The 22066-nt window shown below is 45.1% G+C and overlaps 1 protein-coding gene across 4 annotated transcripts; it reads left to right on the top strand.

Annotated features, from left to right (window-relative positions):
- The first annotated feature begins 1376 nt into the window (after nt 1-1376).
- Nucleotides 1377-16014, top strand: atxn2l (ataxin 2-like). Of its 4 annotated transcripts, XM_049013417.1 has the most exons (23): nt 1378-1991; nt 3003-3042; nt 5569-5625; nt 6374-6445; nt 6535-6694; nt 7487-7608; nt 8096-8187; nt 9110-9358; nt 9479-9972; nt 10081-10167; nt 10469-10600; nt 11112-11192; nt 11271-11332; nt 11628-11965; nt 12064-12133; nt 12255-12386; nt 13396-13459; nt 13551-13729; nt 13805-13943; nt 14130-14239; nt 14327-14509; nt 14595-14772; nt 15391-16014. In XM_049013417.1, the coding sequence occupies exons 1-23, from the start codon at nt 1876-1878 to the stop codon at nt 15444-15446; spliced, it is 3213 nt and encodes a 1070-aa protein (XP_048869374.1). In that variant the 5' UTR covers nt 1378-1875; the 3' UTR covers nt 15447-16014. The 4 variants fall into 4 exon arrangements, with proteins under 4 accessions (XP_048869373.1, XP_048869374.1, XP_048869376.1 ...); XM_049013416.1 differs by having other exon boundaries at nt 1377-1991; nt 13551-13943; XM_049013419.1 differs by lacking the exon at nt 1378-1991 and adding an exon at nt 2001-2255 and having other exon boundaries at nt 13551-13943.
- The last annotated feature ends 6052 nt before the right edge of the window (nt 16015-22066 follow it).

A 22066-nucleotide genomic window follows, 5' to 3' on the forward strand; every position in this document is an offset into this window, starting at 1 on the left:
TTATGATAGATGGAATGATGATTGTAATATAATAGGTAGGCACATAATTCCAAAGTACACCATGGTACATTTGACCAGTTTATACTCTTGTCACTGTGACTTAGAATAGATGAAAGAACAGACACATAGAAATTAATCATCAAAGATGGAAAGAAGAATTGTTTTAAATAACCATCCATTTTCCAGCTAGTTCTCCATGTATATATATATACACACATACACACATATACAACTACAGATGGAGGATGCAAATTCAGTAGTATTGATTAACACTGAACATCAGAATCAGAATCAGAATCAGAATCGTGTTTATTGGCCAAGTATGTGCAAGCACATACAAGGAATTTGATTCCGGTAGATGTTGTCTCTCAAGTAGTGTAAAAAGAAAACAAAAAGCAAAACAGCAGTGTGTAAGGATACAATGAACAATATCCAGAGCAAGTGTAAATACTATAATATACAGTTACAATATGACTGTGAATATGGATTGTTCTACAGTATAAGACAAGTGTTAACAGGTGTATGTAAGTGTTGTTTGTACATATTGTATAATAATATGTTTATACTATTTATAAATATATATATAATAAATATAAATATATGTATGTATGTACATAGTATATATATGTGTGTATAAATGAGCAATGAACAGTACAATAAAATAATCTAAATCTTATAAGCGAAAAAAAAAAAAAACAGAGATTACAGAATAGATACCAGAATATATACAGATATATACCAAGGAGTGTACATAAAGTGCAGTGCAGTGCTGAAGGTGTTTGGCAGTGCGACAGTTCAGCTGTTTAGGAGGGAGATGGCGAGGGGAAAGAAACTGTTCCTGTGTCGGGTGGTGCTGGTCTGCAGGCTTCTATAACGTCTGCCGGAGGGCAGCAGGTCAAAAAGTCTGTGTCCAGGGTGTGCGGGGTCTGTGATGATTTTTCCTGCCCTTTTCTTGGATCTTGAGAGGTACCAAGAATGTTATGATGACCATAGAAGGTTAAAAAAGAACAATGAATGTTTGGGATCACTACTTCTTCAAGGTTTACAGCTAGTTATTATATAAAAGAAAGAAAAAAAAGTGACATCACGCGTGTTTCAGTGTCCACTGAATATAACCTTAATTTTCAAAGAAACACGTTATGATTCGTTTAAGGGAAAAAGATCATTGTCACAACTAAATTCATAATTATTATTATTATTTAACTTTGTACCAGTCAAAGTTTAAAATGCAGTTCGGAAATTTAATTGGCACGGCAATTACTCAAAAGAAGAGAGCCAAAGAGGTGAACGTCCATAAAGCAGCATGCCGTACTGGCCCCTGAATACGCGCCGCTTTGCGTACGCACGCACGCACGTACGTACGTACGCACGTAGACGCCTCTCGAGCCCCCACTTTTCACTTTCGGTGGCGCGCGGGCTGAGAGCGAGTCGTACCTTGGTATCTGGTGACGGCGGTCACCTCGAAATGCTAACATACTGCTCTTTTTTTCGCTCGTGACATTAATACTGATGGAATACGTCGGATTATAAAATCGGAATCGTTACCGTATCTAATGAAAGGTTTCAGACAAGAAAGAAGAGGGCAACTAGCTAGCTAATTCGCTAGCTGACAACAATTTCTGCAGTTCTGCCGATTCAACTGGACTCTTGGTCTTATATTGTCATTGGTAACAGGGGGATTTATTGCTTGTTTTTGCAGAAATATCGCCTTTCATTTACAAGTTTGTAGCTATAGCTACATACTTTTATCATCTGAACTATACCTAGCTTAGCTACCTAGCGTCGGTAACTGTAACTATCGATAGCAAGCTAGCGGACAGAGGATTTTGGGGGGTTTGACTCCATCGAGAGGGAGGTAGCTAATATAACTCGGCCATGTTGAAGCCACAACAGTCGGGCTCTAGCGGGCGAAAAACCTCGAATGGGATTTTGGGCCAGGGCAACATGTCTTCCACGGCTTCTGGGATCAACAGCCGAACAGTCAGTGGAAGGTAAGTGAGAGCCGATTTGATCTGATCAAGCGAGGCCGGGGATTTTCTCAGTGTGTCGGGGCCTACCGGTCAACGCGAGGAATCTAAGTGGGCGTGTCGTGTAAGGGGGAGGATCGGCTCCTGTCTCTCGTCCTATCGGCCCATCTGAGCTTTGATTGATTGGGCGTGTCTGCCAATAAGAAGACTGTAATTGAGCCCGGCGTAATTTATGGTAAATCGGTAAAATGGCGAATGGAGTTCATTAACAAGGACTAATAATCCAATGTAAGCGTCGACTTCTGTCGCTAAAGCTAACGGTTTGTCTGCGAGCTTAAATACATTAAATGTTAATATCGTTGCGTACCCTGAAACACCGGAATACTGGCATAGGATGGACAGTGGGGGTTTTAAATAACCAGGAGACCACACATGAACGCGGCGGTGTGCCGTTACGGTACTGGTATTGCGTCACGCTATGCGCAGCATCGTTTAAGAAGTTAGTGTGCGGGCGTGCATCCTCTTAGCTACTGGGCTGCTCATCTACGTGCACCGGTCATCCGAGTTTTACAAGGGCTACCCGAGCCATCCGTGCCAGAGGGAGATATTGCAAAGCGCGGAAACCAGTCCGCTTAAGATGAATTATATTAAAATGTATGATTAGCAAGATCGTGGTCGTTTTCTGTGTTTCCGCGTGCTTTGGTTACAACGTAGATTAGTCATCACGGCGTACCGGTTTCAGGTGATCTCTCACATGTAAAATTAGCCTTTTTTGTTACTAGATAAAACTAATGAAGCATTCAGCATTATTATATATAATGTGGTACTGACTGGATGAATGGTTTTTGAGAGTGGATGTGTGGTATCATAGTTACTGCTGGAAATACGTGCTTGTGTTGAGCTGTTGCCTATTTTATATGCGTACCTGTGGTCGCTTAGGTCGTCGTTGTGTTACAACACACGTTACTGAAATCTGGTTCTGTGTATGTTGCTTGTTCGGTTTTAACATACCGATCTGTCGCTTCTTCCCTCCAGGAGCCGTAACTCGGTGAAGCCCACTCCCCAGTCCTCTGTAGTAAGTCAAATGTTAAACGTGTTTCTTGCTTTTCCCTGTCATGTGTGTCTGCGCTTTTTGTTGCGTTATTTAAATTCTAATCGTTATTCCCCAGCGTTCATGCTGATTTATTGACAGATGTACTTTATGTTCATATGCACTCAAATACTAGTGAAGTTGCCGTTTTTATCCCTTCTGGTTCAAAGGTAAAAACCGAGTTGAACTGCGCTAAAAGTTTGTTTCCCAAGCGCTCTGTCTCCTGTAGTCTTACATTATATAATTGTGTTTTATATTAATCTTGTTTGGTCACAATACTGTCCCAATGAGTTTTTTTAATGGCGTATTAAGTTGCTTTTAAACCCCCGCCCCCCTGCTGTTGAAACTATATCTGTTGGGAATAATTGTTATAAGTCGAGTATCATAAGATGGAGTGTTAAACTTAGTTAATGAGAGAATTTATTTATTTTTACCGACAAGTCTTTATTTTTATCGACAAGTCTTTATTTTTATCGACATTATTTTAGTTTGGTCTTACATTATTTTGGCGTTAATTTCTGGTTTGTGTAATGGGGAAATTTAACACAAGTCTTTTAATACAAGCTGCTCGCGGTATGTTAAGATATCAAGTCCCTGAATGTGGTTTAATTGTTTTATTTAGACTGCAGTAATGTATCCAGTTTTACCTACTATATTTTATAAATTATAGCTGCTTACCAGGTGTTATAGTGTTTTGGAATGACTGGCCAAGTACCTGCAGGTTGTGTACAGACGGTATGTGGGGGGGGGGGGTGTCCAGCTTATTAGAGGACTACAACTGACTTTGATGATCTTACTGATGGATAGAAAGGCAAGCCAGGCATGTGTTTTTCAACCTGAGTTGGTGGCACTGATGAGGCACTTGCAGAGAGCATTAACGTTCACGCACTAGCAAATGGGTACGTTTCAGAACTGAGAAATGTGTGCTGATAGTTGCAGTATTAGAACATGTAAAGAAAGGATAGCTTAGCTTATTGACTGTTGGCTTATTACTGATTTCAGGATTTTTCATATAACAAAGAAAATTAGCAAATTTCAGAAGTAGGACAGACATCTGGCAAAAAAGGTAACCTGGTTAGAGATTTATCTGCAGAATTCTACAGCAGACAATGGATGTTTAGAAATTACCTACCTAACAGTTGAGATGATCTGTTTTTTGGGTTTGTGGCACCACTTGGTGGTTTCCTCTTAAGCTTGGGGAAAAATCCCAGATATGTCAAATATCTAATGTAATATTACCTTTCATGTTAGCACTGCTGCATGAAGCTGAACGAAAGATGCTCTATTGAGACATCGTGCATGATATTCTACAATATATCCCAGTTTACTGAAACTAGTGAATAGTAATCTATGTGCAATATAAACACCAATTATACATACTCTGTGGACTACTAAATGTCATGAGTCCTTACTATCTTACAATCTGTTTTGTATTTTTTTTTTTTTTTTTTGCTGTTTTGATTAATCTTGAGAATTTGATTCAGGAGACTAAGCAACCTTGTAGGTTTTATTTTTTTCATCCCACGGTAGCACTTTCCATTTCTACTCACCATTTAATTGTAAAGATTTTGCTTTAATGGAATAAATTGATGAATGTAATATACTGTAGGGGCCCAAAATCACTCTCTTGACCACAGTCAATTCAAGAGCAATGTGTCCCCTAGTACCCTATAGCTGTGTTTATAGTATATCCCCAAGGTACAAATGTCGTATGTCTTGTCCTGTCTTCCATTTTACATACACTGCTCTGGACAATGCCAATGACAAATTGAATCTTGAATCTCACAAGTAACATTACCAGTAATGATGCGAAGGTGTGTATCTTTGTTGCGTAATACTCCAAAGTTGTTTTTTCTTACCCTTCAGTATTGCTAGTGACTTTTTTTAATTGCATGGAAGGTAGAAGTGAGTTTTGCAAAACTATATTATTACCTAAATTGTTTTTTTTAAATGTACTTTTACAAAAAGGCAGGTGACTAAAGGTCGTGCCCTTCAAATTATGTATTTGCATGTCTTGTGACAATGAGTCTCCCCATTGAAACTGGTGCCCTCATTTTTAAAGGCTTGCAGGTTATTCAGACTGACTGAAAAAGAAGCGACATGTTTAAACCTAAGTCTTCCAGTGCCTTTCCTGTGTACAAGCTAACACGAAAGTTTGGTTTATTTCACATTAAGTTCAGTTTATGTAATGCACCTTTGAGTTTTGCAAGAGGTTCTTTTATGTAAATATTTAATTGTACAAAAGTGAATTGGTACTGTTTATGCAATTTAAGTTTTTAGCCTGATGCCATTTTAAATTTGCTTAAAATGCTCTCTAAGGTTAATTTTTTAATTTATGTATAAGTGCTGCATCATATATGTTTACATCTCATCTTAGTTTATGGCTTCCTCAAGCACACGAAGGTCTAGTATGAAAAAAGTTTTGTAAGGGTGTCTGCAAATGGATCTGTCATTTTGTCTGTCTAGGCATGTAAATACTGTTCTGACTCTGCTTCTTTGGTCCCATTTAAGGTATTCGAAGGTGTGTACAACAATGCCCGGATGCTGCACTATCTGACAGCCGTTGTGGTGAGTTTGTCTTATTTACAGTGCTGTAACCTCTTCACAAGGATCAGCACTGTGTGAACAGATTCTTGTCCAGTGTAGCAAACTTTGTGTGTTGTATGGAATATCTGAAGATACAGTACAACCTATATCCATGGCAACGCTGTGAGCAGTTGCCATGGATATGGTGGCTGCATTAACACAAAAATCGATACCCACTTCGGACTTCATTGGCACGCGGTAAAATTGCTCCTTGTGTCGTGAACTTGCAGCCACTGGCAGTTGCTAAATTAAAAATGGGATATTGGGGAGAGATTCCTTCACTTGTCACTTCCTTTATGATGGTTGTTCTTTGACTAGACTGTCACGTACTTTTGTATCTACTGTATTTTTTTTTTTTTTTTGGTGTTGCCCACTCATCATGGAGATTCCTTCTGTTATCTAGTTGGATTTGTTTTCCTCAGCTCGAAGTATTTAATTTTTTCCTCAGGATGGGATCAGAGTTCCTTGTCTCATATAAAGCAATGGGGGAAATCCATACAAAGTACATTTGCTTATATGAGTCTTAGTTTATATCCTATTTCTAGCCTTGTACTAGAACAGTTCATGTTGAGCGCAAAAGTCTTTTCTGGGAGCACCAACCTAAAGGTTAATGTGATTCTCAGCTGCAGATTTTTCTGAGTGTTTTATGGATAATGACATAGCAATGTTTTTTGCGCTATTTGTGGGGAAAAATGCAATTTGAGGTAAATATTTTTGGATTCAATTGCAGGGCTCAACTTGTGACGTCAGAGTTAAGAACGGCAGCGTATACGAGGGCATCTTCAAGACCCTCAGTTCACGGGTAATTCACACCTCTGCCTTTTTTGCTGTGACTCTTTTCTGCGTGTGCTCTGTGTTGCTGAGTGGTGGTGGTGCTTCCTTTCACCCCAGTGCGAGCTGGCAGTGGATGCAGTGCACCGGCGATGCGAAGCATCAGGAGGCTCCTCTGCCCCTCCCAGGAGAGAGGAGATCACAGATACCATGATCTTCAGCCCCTCCGACATGGTCACCATGATCTGCAGGGATGTGGACCTCAGCTATGCCACTCGAGGTACCTACAGCCCAGCTCCACACGCACACGAATAACTATCATGAGAGGGCTTCTGCATCTGCAGATCTATTCTGTTGTCATGTGGCTTAACCTCTTTTATGATGCTAATTGTGTGACTAAGTTAGAGGACCATTGGGATACTGGGAAAGGCTAGTGAAACATTTTCTCACTGAACTGTTTATGTTATGTTCAAAATAACCCAAATACAACAGCATGTGAAGTTTGCATTTCTTAAGAATGGCAAGCGGGTGCCGATGACTAGAGGGTGGAACAAAGAGTTTATGAGCACCTTTAGGATGTAGTGGGCTGTAGGACGTAGTTTCCAAAACCGCAGTAACATCTGTAAGAAAAGATGAATCGACAGGAAAATCTTTAGTGAAATGAGATTTCCCAGCTAGTCTCATGTGTCCTGATGTATGTTACAAATGCATCAGAACAGCTTCTGTGTTGGCAGCTGTTCGCAATTTACTAAACATTTATTTTTATCTGCAATCACTACATTTTATACACATTGTTCTCATCTGACTGTAATGTGTCCCAATGCCTGGGTCGCTAATTGGGGAAAATTCTGGGTGAACTGCCTTCGTTGCAAGATGGCTACAAGTGGTGGGAAACAATTTTTTAGCGTTATAGCTTGCGTCAATAGTTCTCAAACTGTGGCAGAAAAATGACCAAGTGGCATGCATGTTCCAGGATGATTGCAGCACCAAAATGAATCTCAGATTTTGCCTGCAGCCTAGACTAGCGAACCTGCATATCTTTTAATTGCTGTGTTTTCCTGTCCATGAACAGACAGTTTCACAGACACTGCCATTAGTGCATCCCGGGTCAATGGAGAACATAAGGAGAAGGTGCTCCAGAGGTGGGAAGGTGGAGACAGCAATGGAGAAAACTATGATCTGGAGACTGACGCAGTGAGTCTAATTTCTCTCTGAGCATCCTCCTCCATGTATGCCCCATGGGTCTCTCCCTGCGCATCCTGCTCCATGAACGTGCTGTGGGTCTCTCCTTATCTCTCTCTCTGCATCCTCCTCCGCGTATGTGCTGCGGGTCTCTGCTTGTCTCTCTGAGCATCCTCCCCCATGCATACCCTGTGGGTCTCTCCCTGCGCATTCTCGTCCATGTATGTGCTGCGGTTCTCTCCTTATTTATCTCTGCGTATCCTCCTCCATAAACGCGCTGTGGGTCGCTCGTTGCATCACATTTTAATTTACCACTCTCCCAGGTGGCGGATTTCTCATGTTTGAGTATGAGAAGCCTTAACACCCAAAACCCCCAGCCAGAATAGCCATTCACACTTTAACTGCCATGGCCACAGTTTTGGGAGTTTTCACATTTGCATAACAAAAGAATTGATTATTCTTGGATGTGCAATAATGTTCTCTTGTTTGTTCTTTTCAGTCAAATGGGTGGGATGCCAATGAGATGTTCAGGTTCAATGAAGAGAACTATGGCATCAAGTCTACATACGACTCCAGTCTCTCTCTATATACGTTAGTATCCTTTTATATAGCCATCTTCTGTAACTTTCACGTCACAGAAAAGCTACAAGCTTATTTTTATGCTCATGAAAATCTGCACATCAAAATTGTTGCCTTAAGGGTGATGAGTTGACAGCTGTATTTTGTCATTTCTGAGTAGTAAAGTTAAATGACTGTTCTGTTCAGCAGTTTTCTTGACCATCCAGGCCACATTTATTGTCTTTATTCTACTTCCTGCATATCTCATGCTCTTAATTACATGACTCAGGTGAGCTGGAGAAAACTTTGGACTTTCAACACTGAAAGCTGTCAGTTTAATTCATCCATATTCTGATTGCAGTGCTGCAGAGTATTTGGGTGCTTTTGGTTGCCCTACTAGTCCTGTCTAATGTCTTATCTTAACCCAGCCAAGCTAACTTTATTAATCCATCACAGAAAAGTACCGCCCTATGTATAGTGTAGGTGATAAGAGTGTAGTAGAGCCTGCGTTGGTGCATGGATAATGGTGCCCTCTGAGCTGGCTGGGCTTAGAGAAAAGGGGGACTGGAAGCATTGTGCAGACGTGGGAGCGTCTGAAGCATGCAGCTGTGTGAGGGAGCCTCTGGCTGAAGCTGCTCCTCAGCTGTGTCAGTGTTCTCTTAAGAGGGCAGGCCTCATTCAGAATGGAGTGCATTTTTGACACACTTCTTCCCTGTACTGCTGCCTCTGAGGAGGGAGAGAGAGAGCTTTGATCAAAAGCCTTTTCAGCCTACCACCAGCATCTTTCACCCCAAATGATGAATATGACAGTGGTTATGATGGACGGCTAAATCGTACAGCACTTTGCTGCCACACTAAAGGAGCCTGCTCTGTACTTGCGTGTAGCAGTGCCAATGGCTGACTTCTGTACAGGTATTCTGCCCCTAACCTGGTCTGATCCCTCTCCCCCATGCAGTGTCCCCTTGGAGAGGGGCACTTCAGAAGGCTTCCGCCAGCGTGAGGCGCGGGCAGCCCGCCTGGCCAGCGAGATCGAGTCCAGCCCTCAGTACCGGCACCGCGTCGCCCTGGAGAATGAGGACGGCAAGACTGATGAGGACCGGTTCAGCGCCGTCATCAGGGAGCGAGACGGAGGAGAGAGGGAGCGGGGGAGGGAGAGCCCCCGGGAAAGGGACCGGGGCAGGGACAGCCCCAGCTGTGGTAACAGGTGAGTGTCCAAGCCCCAGAATGGCAGATTGCTTTGATCGTTGCATGCGAGTGTCATTCATTCTGCCGTAGGTCTAGATTTTGACATCCGGCATGCTAACCGTGCACCTGTCTCTGCCAGGGAAGGGAAGTACATTCCTCTGCCGCAGCGAGCCAGAGAGATCGGCGCCTCAAGCAGCGGCATTAGAGGCGAGCGAGGAGAGAGGGGCGAGAGAGGGGGTGGGGGGGCAACTACACCGTCCCTCCCCAATCGCATGGGAGGCTACCACTCCAGCAGGCCGGCGCCTTCCAGCTCCTCCCCTAGGCCTCCTCTGCCTGCCTCCAGCGGCCAGTCGGCATCGTCCTCTGAACGGAGCAGCCCCCTCTCCAGCAGGGGGGGGTACTCTCCGCATCACCCCCAGGGCAGCCCCGGTTCTGGCACTGCATTCACTTCCCCTGCTTCCCTGGGCAGTGGGGGCGGTTTTGGCCTGCCCTGCCCCAGTGATTCCCCAGCCGCCCCTGTTGCCCCTGTGGCAGCCTCTCCCAGCAGCCCCCCTGCCCCCCATGGCCAGTCAGGCACGCCCTCGCTGTCCCACCCTCACTCACTCAGTGACACCACCAGGCCCGTTAATGGAGGTGAGCGAGTAGGCAGCTGCATTCATGCATGCTTATTACAGTACTTCTTGGCTGCACCACATTTTATTGCATTGGTTGCTTACTTGCAAAGCGTCTTGTACCCCCCAGTATCATCCAGAACATCTCCTAAGTCTCAGAGGCCTGTACAGACCAGCAGGCCCCTTCGAACTGCCGCCACCCACTCCAACCCTGCTGGTAATTAATACAGCTCTGAGCTGTGATCCACTCGTACCGTTACATCATAGCTAAGGCTGCTTCACTTCCTTTGCTAAGTGTATATATAGTTTTTCACTAGATTTTCAGTGTCAGGTTTCGCACTGAAGCCAAGGTGTGCTAACTGCATTACACATTTATGATGGCCTGTAGCCTGATTCGCTGAGAATCTGAGACCTAATGTGCATGCATTTTGTTTGAAACATTCACTGCATTGTTAGCAGTGTGAAACGTTTATTTTTTTTTTCTAAAAACCCTGGTTCCCTCCCACTCTTCCCTGCAGTCTCCCGTTCACCAAAATCAGGGGGTTCTTCCCAGGACGCATCTCTTGCTGCTTCTCAGTACCAAGACACTGTGCCGGTCTCCATGGCAACGAAAAAGCCACCCGGTCCAGCTCCTCTGTTCCCTGTCGATGGTGAGACCTCATCCTTGTTTGCTTCTGCTCTCTCTGTGTGAGTGTGATGCTCCTTTTGTCTTTTTTTCTTCTTTCCTCTGCCGTTGGATCTCTGCTCTCCAAACAGCGTGTTGGCTGTGTAAATGTGTGCTGTTGGTGTAGTGCTTTCACATCTTGTCCTTCTGAAACAACACTTCACCAGAACTTAAACGTAATGTACAAATCTTTGCCAGACGCCTGTTCTTTATTGTAGCTGATTAAATCCCATAACCTCTGAAAACTTTGTCCTTTTATAGAAAATAAACCGTTTCAAAAACCAATTACTTAAATGTAACTGGAACCTTGTATATTTACAATTGTATATCCTGCTTCATTCTACAGTGACATGCCTTCACTTAGTGACAATCTCTGTTTTGCTTTTCTGCGATATGAAGATGACACGACTGGTCTGAATTAAAATGCAGTAGAACATCATCGCTGGCATGCAGTGATTTTGATTTTCCTGGTGAGCCTTTCTAAATGTTTTCTCCAGTGAATGAGATCCTCAGCTCCACGGGAAAAGACAGAGCAGTGGAGAATCTGGTCAGCCCACAGGATGTGAAGACCCCTAAAGGTAGGTCCCATATGCATCTCACCATGGCAATTGGGTCATATTCCAAACAGTGATTAAATTCAGCTTTCCATCTTGCAGTTACTTCCGTTCAGCAGCGGTCACAAATTGAGGAACTCCGGAAGTTTGGCAAGGAGTTCAGAGTAAGTACAGTGTAATTTTATCTCGTTTCTGAAAGTTTTGGTCCTAAACCCAGAAATAGACTTAATAAAGATGTCTCACTGCTGACTGCTAACACTCACTCTAGCTAAAGAGAGCAGCACTTATGCTCAATTTAACATGTTACTTTTGCCTTTTAAGGCAGCTTGTTGACAAAATGGTGGTGTGGCGCATGAGCTAAAATGAGTTTGAGGTGGTACACTTGTACTCCATCCGACCTGCCCTCCATCCGACCTGAGTGTCCTTAGCCCTACCTTCGCCTGCTTTCTTCCTGCTCAGCTTCAGCCCAGTGGAGGCAACACCAGTACCTCTGTGGCAGCGTCTGCCGAATCTCCTCAGTCTAGCCCTTCCCAGACTTCTCCAGCAGAACCTGTCCCAGCACCCGGACCCAAGCTTAACGTGACCCAAGATGTCCCTCAGCCAGCAACACCCACCTCACCCTCTGAGGAGCGGGTGAAGGAAAAGGAGCCAGAGGGCACAGCTGGTGCTAGTGCGGTACCCACCATCCCAGCTGTGGCCTCAGACAGGCAGTCTCCAGGGGCACCCCAGTCAACCAGGACCCCAGGAAGTGAAGAAGCCAAACTGGAAACGACAGAGAGAGTGGAGGGTGTGACTGAGTAAGTAGGGAGAGTATGAGCAACTAATGAGACAAGTGAAGCCGGGGGGGGGGCTTTATTACATTTTTGGTTTTAATACCTACATACATTTCCTCCAGCCAAGTGAAGAAATCTACTCTGAACCCCAATGCGAAGGAGTTCAACCCCAACAAGCCTACTATGACTCTGGTAAGCCTGATGGATGACCGTTAAGCATGGAGTAAGGACTGTGTTATGGAAATGCCTGCTAATCATGAGCCATAATTGAGGAGTAGTCCTATTGAGTGTCTCATGCTTTTTTCCCCTGCAGCCGAAGCCTACCTCAGCCCCCACCCCGCCACGGCCCACGCCCCCCAGCCCCTCGGTGGTTTTGCAGCCTCCACCAGGACAAGGATCTATTTACAACTCCACCTATGTTTCCTACATGCCCCAGATACATCCAGTACAGTGCCACAATTAACTTACCATTTTGACAGTTGCTTGTTGCTATGGTTCATTTAGTGGTATTGGTGTTTGTTTGTGTTTGTGTGTGTGTGTATGTTTGCATTGATCACATTTGGGGACCAAAATGTCCCCAAAGTACAGTAAAACCTGACATTCTTCAGGTCCCCATTTGGATAACCTCAGTTTTATAAAAATCTGTGAATGCAATCAAAAAAGTAAAAATGCCAAAAGTCTTGTATTTTGGTTGGTTACTTATGGTTAAGGTTTGGGCTGGGTAGGGGTTAAGGGTGTCGTGATTAGGGTTTTTCCCATGGAAATGAATGGACGGTCCCCATTTATATAGGAAGACCAACTTGTGTGTGTGTGTTTGTGCGCGTGCGCGTTGTATGCGCATACCACACATGCAACATTTTTTTTTATGCTTGTGTATGCGTGCAGAATTTTTTTTTTTTGTGTGTGTGTACACCCACAGTACCAGTCACATGACCTGGCCAACTGACCTCCTTCAGAACGGCAGCCCAGGAGGCCACCTCATGAAACTGGTATAGAGGAGAAAGTAGGATCAGCCAGTCTCTGGAGTAACTGGGGTTAAGGGCCTTGGTCAGGGGCCCAATGCTGGGATCACTGTTCCGACCCAGGGATTTGAACAACCTTCTGTGTCCCAATCCACAGAGCTGCCCCCATTTCCTGTGTAATGCTTTTTTAATTGATGCATAATTCCATATGCTTTTTTATAGTTTTGATGTATTTATTCTAAAATGTAGACAATAGTATTAATAAACCTTTCTCTGGGTAGGCATGTCCAACCATTTGACTGGTACTCTGTGGGTGTGAGAATTAAATTAATCATTAATGCCATTGTCAGTCACTGTTTAATATAAGTGGCTTTTTGCTGGACTGACATGCCATTCGGGGAAACTGATTATAGAGGCTCTGGGGGCCGTGTGAGTCGCCCCGTCGTCCTTAACCCACATGCCCATTTGTCCTGTTTCATCTCCTTTCCCCAGCCCACCCCATTGTACCCGTACACCATGTCTGCTGTCAACCCAGGGAAATATTCCAGGGCAAAGGGTGAGTCCCCGGCGGCAGCCCCCTCCCCAGGACCGCCTGCTATCTGCCGCCCCCTGCTGCACTTTAATGTGCCTCCCTCTCTCTCTCTCAGGCTCAGTAGTGGCCCCACGTTCAGACCACAGCTCCTCTGCCCCCCCCATGCTGCAGGCAGCCGCATCAGCGGCTGGCCCCCCCCTCGTGGCCTCTCCATACCCTCAGTCCTACCTGCAGTATAGCCCCCAGCAGTACAGCCAGCAGGTCATTCAGTCCGTGAGCCCTTACACTGGGCAGGTAATGCGCCAGCACGTCTCTGTGGCCGTGTCGTCCCAAGCCCTGCTCTGCACTGATGTCCTCTCTGCCTCCCAGCCAATGTACCCGGTTCTGCCAGCTGGAGCTCGCATGCTGGGCTCTGGTGGGGGACACCCCCAAGCCCTGGGACCGCCCGGTGGCCCGCAGTTTCCCGGCCAGGGAGAGGGGCCTCCGGGGCCACAGCAGGGGATATACGGTATGTGACCTGGAGGAGTCTTCCAAGTGGGCGACGCATCCTGTGTTTCTGGAGACACTGTTGTGATTCTGTAATGAAATATCATGTAAATGTTAGTGACCCTGCCTGTCAGACAGATGGCCGGCCACTGAGGCTGACCCTGGCACAGGTTTACTCACAGAAGCCATCCCTTTCTCTGGCTCTCAGCTCCTCAGACCTTCTCCCATCACTCAGGCTCCATGCACCCCCCGCAACCCTCCAGCACGCCCACGGGCAGCCAGCCGCCCCCCCAGCACACTGCTCCCAGCCCTGGCCAGGTATTTCCTACTTCCTCCGTCTCCTCTTCGTTTGAAGTCTCTCCTTTTTATTTTACGTGATTTAATGCTTCTCTTTGCCCTCCCCAGTCTGCCCAGTCAGGCCCTCAGACCCAGTCTCTGTACCACTCTGGCCAGCTGTCTGCCACGACCCCTCCAAACATGCCTCCCGGACACACGTCCCCTCAGGGTTCCTACCCACTGCAGGGGTACAGTTTGCATGGACACCAGCACATTCCACATGCCTACCCCCCTATCGGCCAGCTGGCCCAGGTGAGGCGACTTGCCCGCTGCCTGTGTGGAGTCTTATTCAGGCACCTGTAGAGCTTGGATTTTCAGGTTCTCTCTCACTCACCAGGCTCACGTGCCAGGTGCTCTTTCCGGCCCCCACCACACGGGGACCCACGCCCACCCTCCCATGATGCTGCTGCATGCCCCGCCCCCTCAGCAGGGCCCCACCTCAGGCCCCCAGCATGGGCCCCCTCCTCAACAGAGCACTCATCAGCATTACACCTATACGATTTCCCATCCACAAGGTGAGTGCATTGCACAAGCTGCCGTCCTTTCTCTGCGTACAGCTTCCACTCATGGTTCATTTCTGTTTTTATTTGAAAATATGAAAAATACAGGCACTAATGGGTCTGTTCTTAGATGGCTTAACTCCAACACTTAGCAATTTTCAGCTGGCCTACTTATTGCTTGATACCTATGTATGTGAAATATATAAATAAAGCACTAATAACAAAAACTGGTAATGGTAACTTCCTGAAATTTGTTTATATGGTTTACTGTGCAATGCAGTGCTTCTACACTGTCAAGAAAAAAAGTACCAATTTGTACCTTTCCGGGCATAATTACTCATCACTGTGGCTATACCCTCAAGGGTCTGCCATTTTGTAGCCTAGCTGTTGGTAAATGTACCTTTTTATGGCACAGAAATGGACTGTGATGAACATTTTTGTACAATTGATAGTACGTTAATGTTTCTACCTTAGGCAACAAAGCTGTACCAGGAGTTTTTACTGGCACTTCTTTGGCAGTTGACAAAGTTAACTTCACTACTAGGCTTGTTGTATCTAGAGTTGTTGGACATTTCCTGATTGATTTGTACAGTTTAATAATAATGGATCTCCCTTCCCCTTTCCCTACTTCAGTGCAAGTCCAGGCACACCCACCCCAGCAGCTGCCCTTTCATCCCCCTGGAAACTGAGCGGAGAGGCCCCCAGTGGTGCTGAAGGAAGGGGATGCTTACACCTCTCCTGCTCTCCTCTAATTCCTGTCTCTTTGGTGTCTCCTCTTCGGTCTCTGAGAGTGACACTTTCCTCTCTGGTGTTATCCTGAACTCCCCTGAACCTTCCACATCCTCCTTTTTCCCTCTTTTTACAAGTTCTTTTAGCTGAAAGAAGAATAAAAAGGCTACGTTGAGTGAGATTTTAGCAGAACAAAAGACTGAATCGTATCTACTCCTTTTAAACTGTCCGGAAGGAGATCTGGCACATGACAGATATTTACATGCTCTCCTCTCGTTGAGAGGGAACGGAAGAGAATCTCTTACTAGAGAAAAAAAAAGTTGTTCTGACCAGAAGCAAAGAGGGAGGGAGGTGGAGAGAAAAGGGAAGAATACCACAGGGGACTAAACAAAATTTTCTCTTTCACTTTTCATCCCCTGCTTCCTCTCTCCTAATGTAGGTGAATATATGAATAATAAAATTATGGGATGGGGGGGAACACACAAAAAAAAATTAAAATCCACCAAAAAAATAAAAGTTTTAAACTAACATTGTTATGGTATTTGTGTGCAAAAATCAGCTGCGTTTCCATACTGTTACCTGTCATCACTGCGATACAGGTTTTGTAATTGGAAGTAGCTCCGTTTCTCTGCTTATTGCAAAATAAGTCCACAAACTTCAACTGAGCACATCACAGCTCAAAGTGAAATGCTAAGCGTAAGCAGTGCTTATTTTGTACAGGTAAGTAATAAAACATGAGCTGTCTTGTGTTTGCAGGTGTGTGGATTAAATTAGTAGAGTTTTCAACATTTCATTTTCTCCTATGGGGGCTTGGTTGTGGGATTTGTGCGGAATGTGATGACTCATCTAATGGAGAAATAGCACAAATTACTTTTAAAATGCATTTTTAAATTTTTGATTTGATACAGTGCTACCTTTAAGGCAGTGCCAGATGAATACATATATACTAGTGGCCAAAGCTGTGGAATCACCTTGCATTTTTGTCTTTTAAAACCTACTATGCAAATATTGGTGATAATTGTTTATAAACAATGTTTACAAATGTATATTGGACAATTACAGAAGTACCTGGAATAAAGATCTGCAATCTCTAAAAATTTGAAGTGTTTCCACAATTTCAGCCACTGGTGTAAATTCACTTATCTCAGCATATTTTTTAAGCTAAAAATCCAGTTTGTTTGAGAACTGCTTTTCTTATGTTCATACATGTGACTAAATTCTTTGCCATTCCTGGGTTTGGATTTTAATTTTTTGATCACTTAAATGTTTTAAAAGTTGCTCAAAACGGTCCCAAGTATGTGTGATATGAGTGAAACTAATCAGTTCTCGATGTTACGTATGTTGGCCTGATGGTGGTGCTGTGGCAAGCCCAAAAGAACCTGCACCTATATGTCCTGGATACATTTACCAAACTGATGCCTGTAGGCTTGTTTTCTGCCATGTTTTCACATACATTTGTTAGTCGAATTAAGAGCACGTAATACACTGTAACGGCAGCGAGATGGCTCCAAGTAGTGCAGGCCATTTGCCTATCCTGGCATGATCTCCTGCTGTGTAAATGGCCCTGTATGTATTTGTTACTGTAAGTACTTGTGTGTTCCCAATTGTCATGCGTGAACACTGCCCGATCCTCGCGTGTCTAGCCATTGTGTAAATTACGCACCATGAATGTGCATTACTGTCTGGCATCAGACCTCTGCGTTTCAGGGTTGTTTATTGTAGTTTCGGCTGTTTGTATCTGATCATTTTTAGTTCTGCTAGTTATTACAGTATGATTAGTAGTGCACATGTATAATTTTCAGACCATTTATAGGGCTTACATCGGAAGTACCCCACGAGCCTACCCAGATGGGTCACCGCATAGGGCTGTAGACCGGGGTGAAAGTGGCTTCACATTCCTTGACATTGCGAAAGGTCAGGAACTGCGGGTTGCTGTATACTGGTTCCAACCCAGTACTTCAGTACTGGTGGTGCGGCGAAGGAGATTGATCATATTCTCGTGGGCCGATGCTGGAGGCTCCTGCAGAACTGCAAAGTCTACAGAAGTGCCCAGTTTCTGAATTCTGACCACAGACTTGTTGCTACTCTGAAGATTCAGCTTAGATCCAGTAGGTTACCACCTACTAGGAGAATGAAGCTGGACTTAGCTAGAATCCAAGATCAAGCTGTTTCTGATGAGTTTGCACGCAGTCTGTGTGAGGAGCTTGCAGACTTTGGAGCAACTGCTGACTCTAATGTGATGTGGGAGACCTTCCATGATAAGACCTTGAAGGTTGCCAAGGGCTGTGTTGGTGTTACTAGTGTTCCCTGAAGGAGTTGTTTTATGTCACAGGGCACCCTAGATATTATCGAGAGGAGTAGCAGCGCATGACTTGGTGGCAACTCTAGTCTGTACCGGGAACTGGGAAGGATGACTGTGAGGGCTCTGAGGGCAGATAAGGAGGTGTTTGTTGGACAAATTTGTGAGCAGGTGACACCATCTGTGGTCTAGTGACCCAGTATCCTGCTTACAGAGGAATTGAAGCATTACGCACATCTGAATCTGTTCCTCGGAGACTTTCAGTCAGGGCGGGTGATGGGGCAGTCCTTACGGATGACCCTGCAGTTGTGACCCGCTGGACCAACCACTTTGAGCAGTTGTTTAACTCCAGCCTCACTGAGATTGCACAGGTGGTGAATCAGCTGGGGGCAGGGACGGGCGCAGGGGTCTGTGGTATCCAGGGTGAACTTCTCCAGGCTGGTGGCAAGGCTGTCCTGGAATTGCAGGCAGTCTTTGCTTCCATTTGAGAGTCAGGCATCATTATAACTGACTGGAATGGAAAGGGAAGGGAAGGGTGATCGCCTGGATTGTGGCAACTACAGGGGGATAACACTGCTTTCAGTGCTGGGTAAGGTCCTTGCTAGGCTCACCTTTAACAGGATCCGTGATCAATTGTTCACCTGTCAGCGACCGGAGCAGTCTGGTTTTATGCCTAAGAAGTCTACCATCGACCGTATCTTTGCACTGTGGGTTCTCATGAAGTGCGAATATCAGCAGAGGTTCTTTGTCGATTTTCATAAAGCGTTCAACTCAATTGATCAAGTTGCCCTGTGGGACATTCTGAGACTTCGTGGGATTACTGGACATCATGGCCAGCCTGTACACTGGTACTGTGAGTGCTTTGCAGAGTGGAGGGAGAACCTAAGCGTTCTTCCCAGTTGATTCCAGAGCTTGCCTGGGGTCTGTTCTTGCTCCTACTCTGTTCAATGCTTGTATGGACTGGGTGTTGGGCAGGGTCGTGGGGTCCAGCGGCTGTGAAGCTTATGTTGGTGAAGAAGGATTTACTGATCTTGACTTTGCCGACGATGCCGTGATCTTAGAGTCAATGGAGGGTCTGATCGGGGCTCTTGAAAGACTGAGCAAGGAGTCTCGAGTATCTGAGATTGTTGGTATCCTGGATAAAGACCAAGATCCAGGCATTTAATGACGACTTAGGCACAGCCATCAGTAGTGTGTCCGTCTGTGGGGAGAATGTCGACCTTGTTGAGAGATTTACCTACTTCGGCCGCAACATTCATGTCTCTGGTCTTCCTATGACGCTAGCACATGGATTGAAAGTGCATGAGGTCGCTGGAAAAGGGGTGTGTGGAGGTCAAGGTTCCAAGTTTTGCTGTATGGCTGTGAGACATGGACACTATCCAGTGAGCTGAGATGAAGACTGGACTCCTTTGGTACTGTGTCTCTTCGGTACCAAGGGCCCTTGGGTACTGCTGGTTTGACTTTGTCGAATGAGCGGTTGCTAGAGGCGTCCCGAATAAGGCATATTACCTGCATTGTGAGGGAGCGTCAGTTGTGCCACACGGCCCTAGTGCCATGTTTCCCTGAGGGTGATCTGGCTTGCAGGATCCTGATTGCTGAGGACCAAAGTTGCTAGACCAGGCCAAGGGGACACCCACGTAATACCTGGCTGCGGCAGATGGATGGCCATTTCAGGAGGGTCGTACTGGACCATGTATCTGCCTGGGGGATCGGTTGGCGGGATCCTGAGTTTTACTGTAGTGGTACGTGCAGCAATGCACTGCATCAGCACATGCTCCCCAACATAACCTGACCGTAATTTCATCATATAAATTTAAAACCAGTGAGGGACATCATCAGACACATACTTTTAATCTCGCAGTTTAAATATTTCGCACACAAAGTGCAGTGATGATTTTCCCATGTGTGAACGGAGGATTAAATAAAATTTTACGTTTCCATATACTTTTAAAGAACAAAAAAAATTAATATTTGACTGCTAGTTAGTTTGTAACCCACTCGCACCCACATTTAACACATAAGCTGATCGGCAATCAGTACGTGGCTGAGAGTGCACGTTCAGCAGCCAGACCCTTTTGATTGACTACGCTTTCGTCGTTACCGCCCATTTCTATGCAGATTGATGTGGTGAATTTGCATATGTTGTGAACATTTAGAGTACATTTAACATTATTTACCTTTACATTTTTTTGCATTTAACATTTAGATATGTTAATATTTAAGATTTATATTTAACATTTATATTTACAGGGGGCGGCATGGTGGTGCAGTGGTTAGCACTGTCGCCTCACACCTCTGGGACCCGGGTTCGAGTCTCCGCCTGGGTCACATGTGTGCGGAGTTTGCATGTTCTCCCCGTGTCGTCGTGGGGTTTCCTCCGGGTACTCCGGTTTCCCCCGACAGTCCAAAAACATGCTGAGGCTAATTGGAGTTGCTGAATTGCCCGTAGGTGTGCATGTGTGAGTGAATGGTGTGTGAGTGTGCCCTGCGATGGGCTGGCCCCCCATCCTGGGTTGTTCCCTGCCTCGTGCCCATTGATTCCGGGATAGGCTCCGGACCCCCCGCGACCCAATAGGATAAGCGGTTTGGAAAATGGATGGATGGATTTATATTTACATTTAACTTTTATGTTTACATTTAACATTTATATTTAACATTTACGTTTAATATTTACATATAGACCTACCATTTATATTTACATACAGTGGGGCAAAAAAGTATTTGGTCAGCCACCGATTGTGCAAGTTCTCCCACTGAAAATGATGGCAGAGGTCAGTAATTTTCATCATAGGTACACTTCAACTGTGAGAGACAGAATGTGAAAAAAAAATCCATGAATTCACATGGTAGGATTTTTAAAGAATTTATTTGTAAATTAGGGTGGAAAATAAGTATTTGGTCAATTCAAACAAGGAAAATCTCTGGCTCTCACAGACCTGTAACGTCTTCTTTAAGAAGCTTTTCTGTCCTCCACTCGTTACCTGTCTTAATGGCACCTGTTCGAACTCATTATCTGTATAAAAGACACCTGTCCACAGCCTCAAACAGTCAGACTCCAAACTCCACTATGGCCAAGACCAAAGAGCTTTCGAAGGACACCAGGAAAAGAATTGTAGACCTGCACCAGACTGGGAAGAGTGAATCTACAATAGGCAAGCAGCTTGGTGTGAAAAAATCAACTGTGGGAGCAATTATCAGAAAATGGAAGACATACAAGACCACTGATAATCTCCCTCGATCTGGGGCTCCACGCAAGATCTCATCCCGTGGGGTCAAAATGATCATGAGAACGGTGAGCAAAAATCCCAGAACCACACGGGGGGACCTGGTGAATGACCTGCAGAGAGCTGGGACCAAAGTAACAAAGGTCACCATCAGTAACACACTACAACGGCAGGGAATCAAATCCTGCAGTGCCAGACGTGTTCCGCTGCTGAAGCCAGTGCATGTCCAGGCCCGTCTGAAGTTTGCCAGAGAGCACATGGATGATACAGCAGAGGATTGGGAGAATGTCATGTGGTCAGATGAAACCAAAGTAGAACTTTTTGGTCTAAATTCAACTCGTCGTGTTTGGAGGAAGAAGAATACTGAGTTGCATCCCAAGAACACCATACCTACTGTGAAGCATGGGGGGGGAAACATCATGCTTTGGGGCTGTTTTTCTGCTAAGGGGACAGGACGACTGATCCGTGTTAAGGAAAGAATGAATGGGGCCATGTATCGTGAGATCTTGAGCCAAAACCTCCTTCCATCAGTGAGAGCTTTGAAGATGAAACGTGGCTGGGTCTTCCAACATGACAATGATCCCAAACACACTGCCCGGGCAACAAAGGAGTGGCTCCGTAAGAAGCATTTGAAAGTCCTGGAGTGGCCTAGCCAGTCTCCAGACCTCAACCCCATAGAAAATCTGTGGAGGGAGTTGAAAGTCCGTGTTGCTCGGCGACAGCCCCAAAACATCACTGCTCTCGAAGATCTGCATGGAGGAATGGGCCAAAATACCAGCTACTGTGTGTGCAAACCTGGTAAAGACCTATAGTAATCGTTTGACCTCTGTTATTGCCAACAAAGGTTATGTTACAAAGTATTGAGTTGAATTTTTGTTATTGACCAAATACTTATTTTCCACCCTAATTTACAAATAAATTCTTTAAAAATCCTACCATGTGAATTCATGGATTTTTTTTTCACATTCTGTCTCTCACAGTTGAAGTGTACCTATGATGAAAATTACTGACCTCTGCCATCATTTTCAGTGGGAGAACTTGCACAATCGGTGGCTGA

This window comes from Brienomyrus brachyistius, chromosome 5 (assembly GCF_023856365.1).
Source record: "Brienomyrus brachyistius isolate T26 chromosome 5, BBRACH_0.4, whole genome shotgun sequence".
Classification (NCBI taxonomy): Eukaryota; Metazoa; Chordata; class Actinopteri; order Osteoglossiformes; family Mormyridae; genus Brienomyrus; species Brienomyrus brachyistius.

Coding starts and splice junctions, on each gene's coding strand:
- atxn2l (XM_049013416.1), top strand. CDS start 1,876: ATGTTGAAGCCACAACAGTCGGGCTCTAGCGGGCGAAAAACCTCGAAT. Junction 7,609..8,095: donor ATGATCTGGAGACTGACGCA/GTGAGTCTAATT, acceptor TGTTCTTTTCAG/TCAAATGGGTGGGATGCCAA. Junction 11,333..11,627: donor AGTTTGGCAAGGAGTTCAGA/GTAAGTACAGTG, acceptor CTTCCTGCTCAG/CTTCAGCCCAGTGGAGGCAA.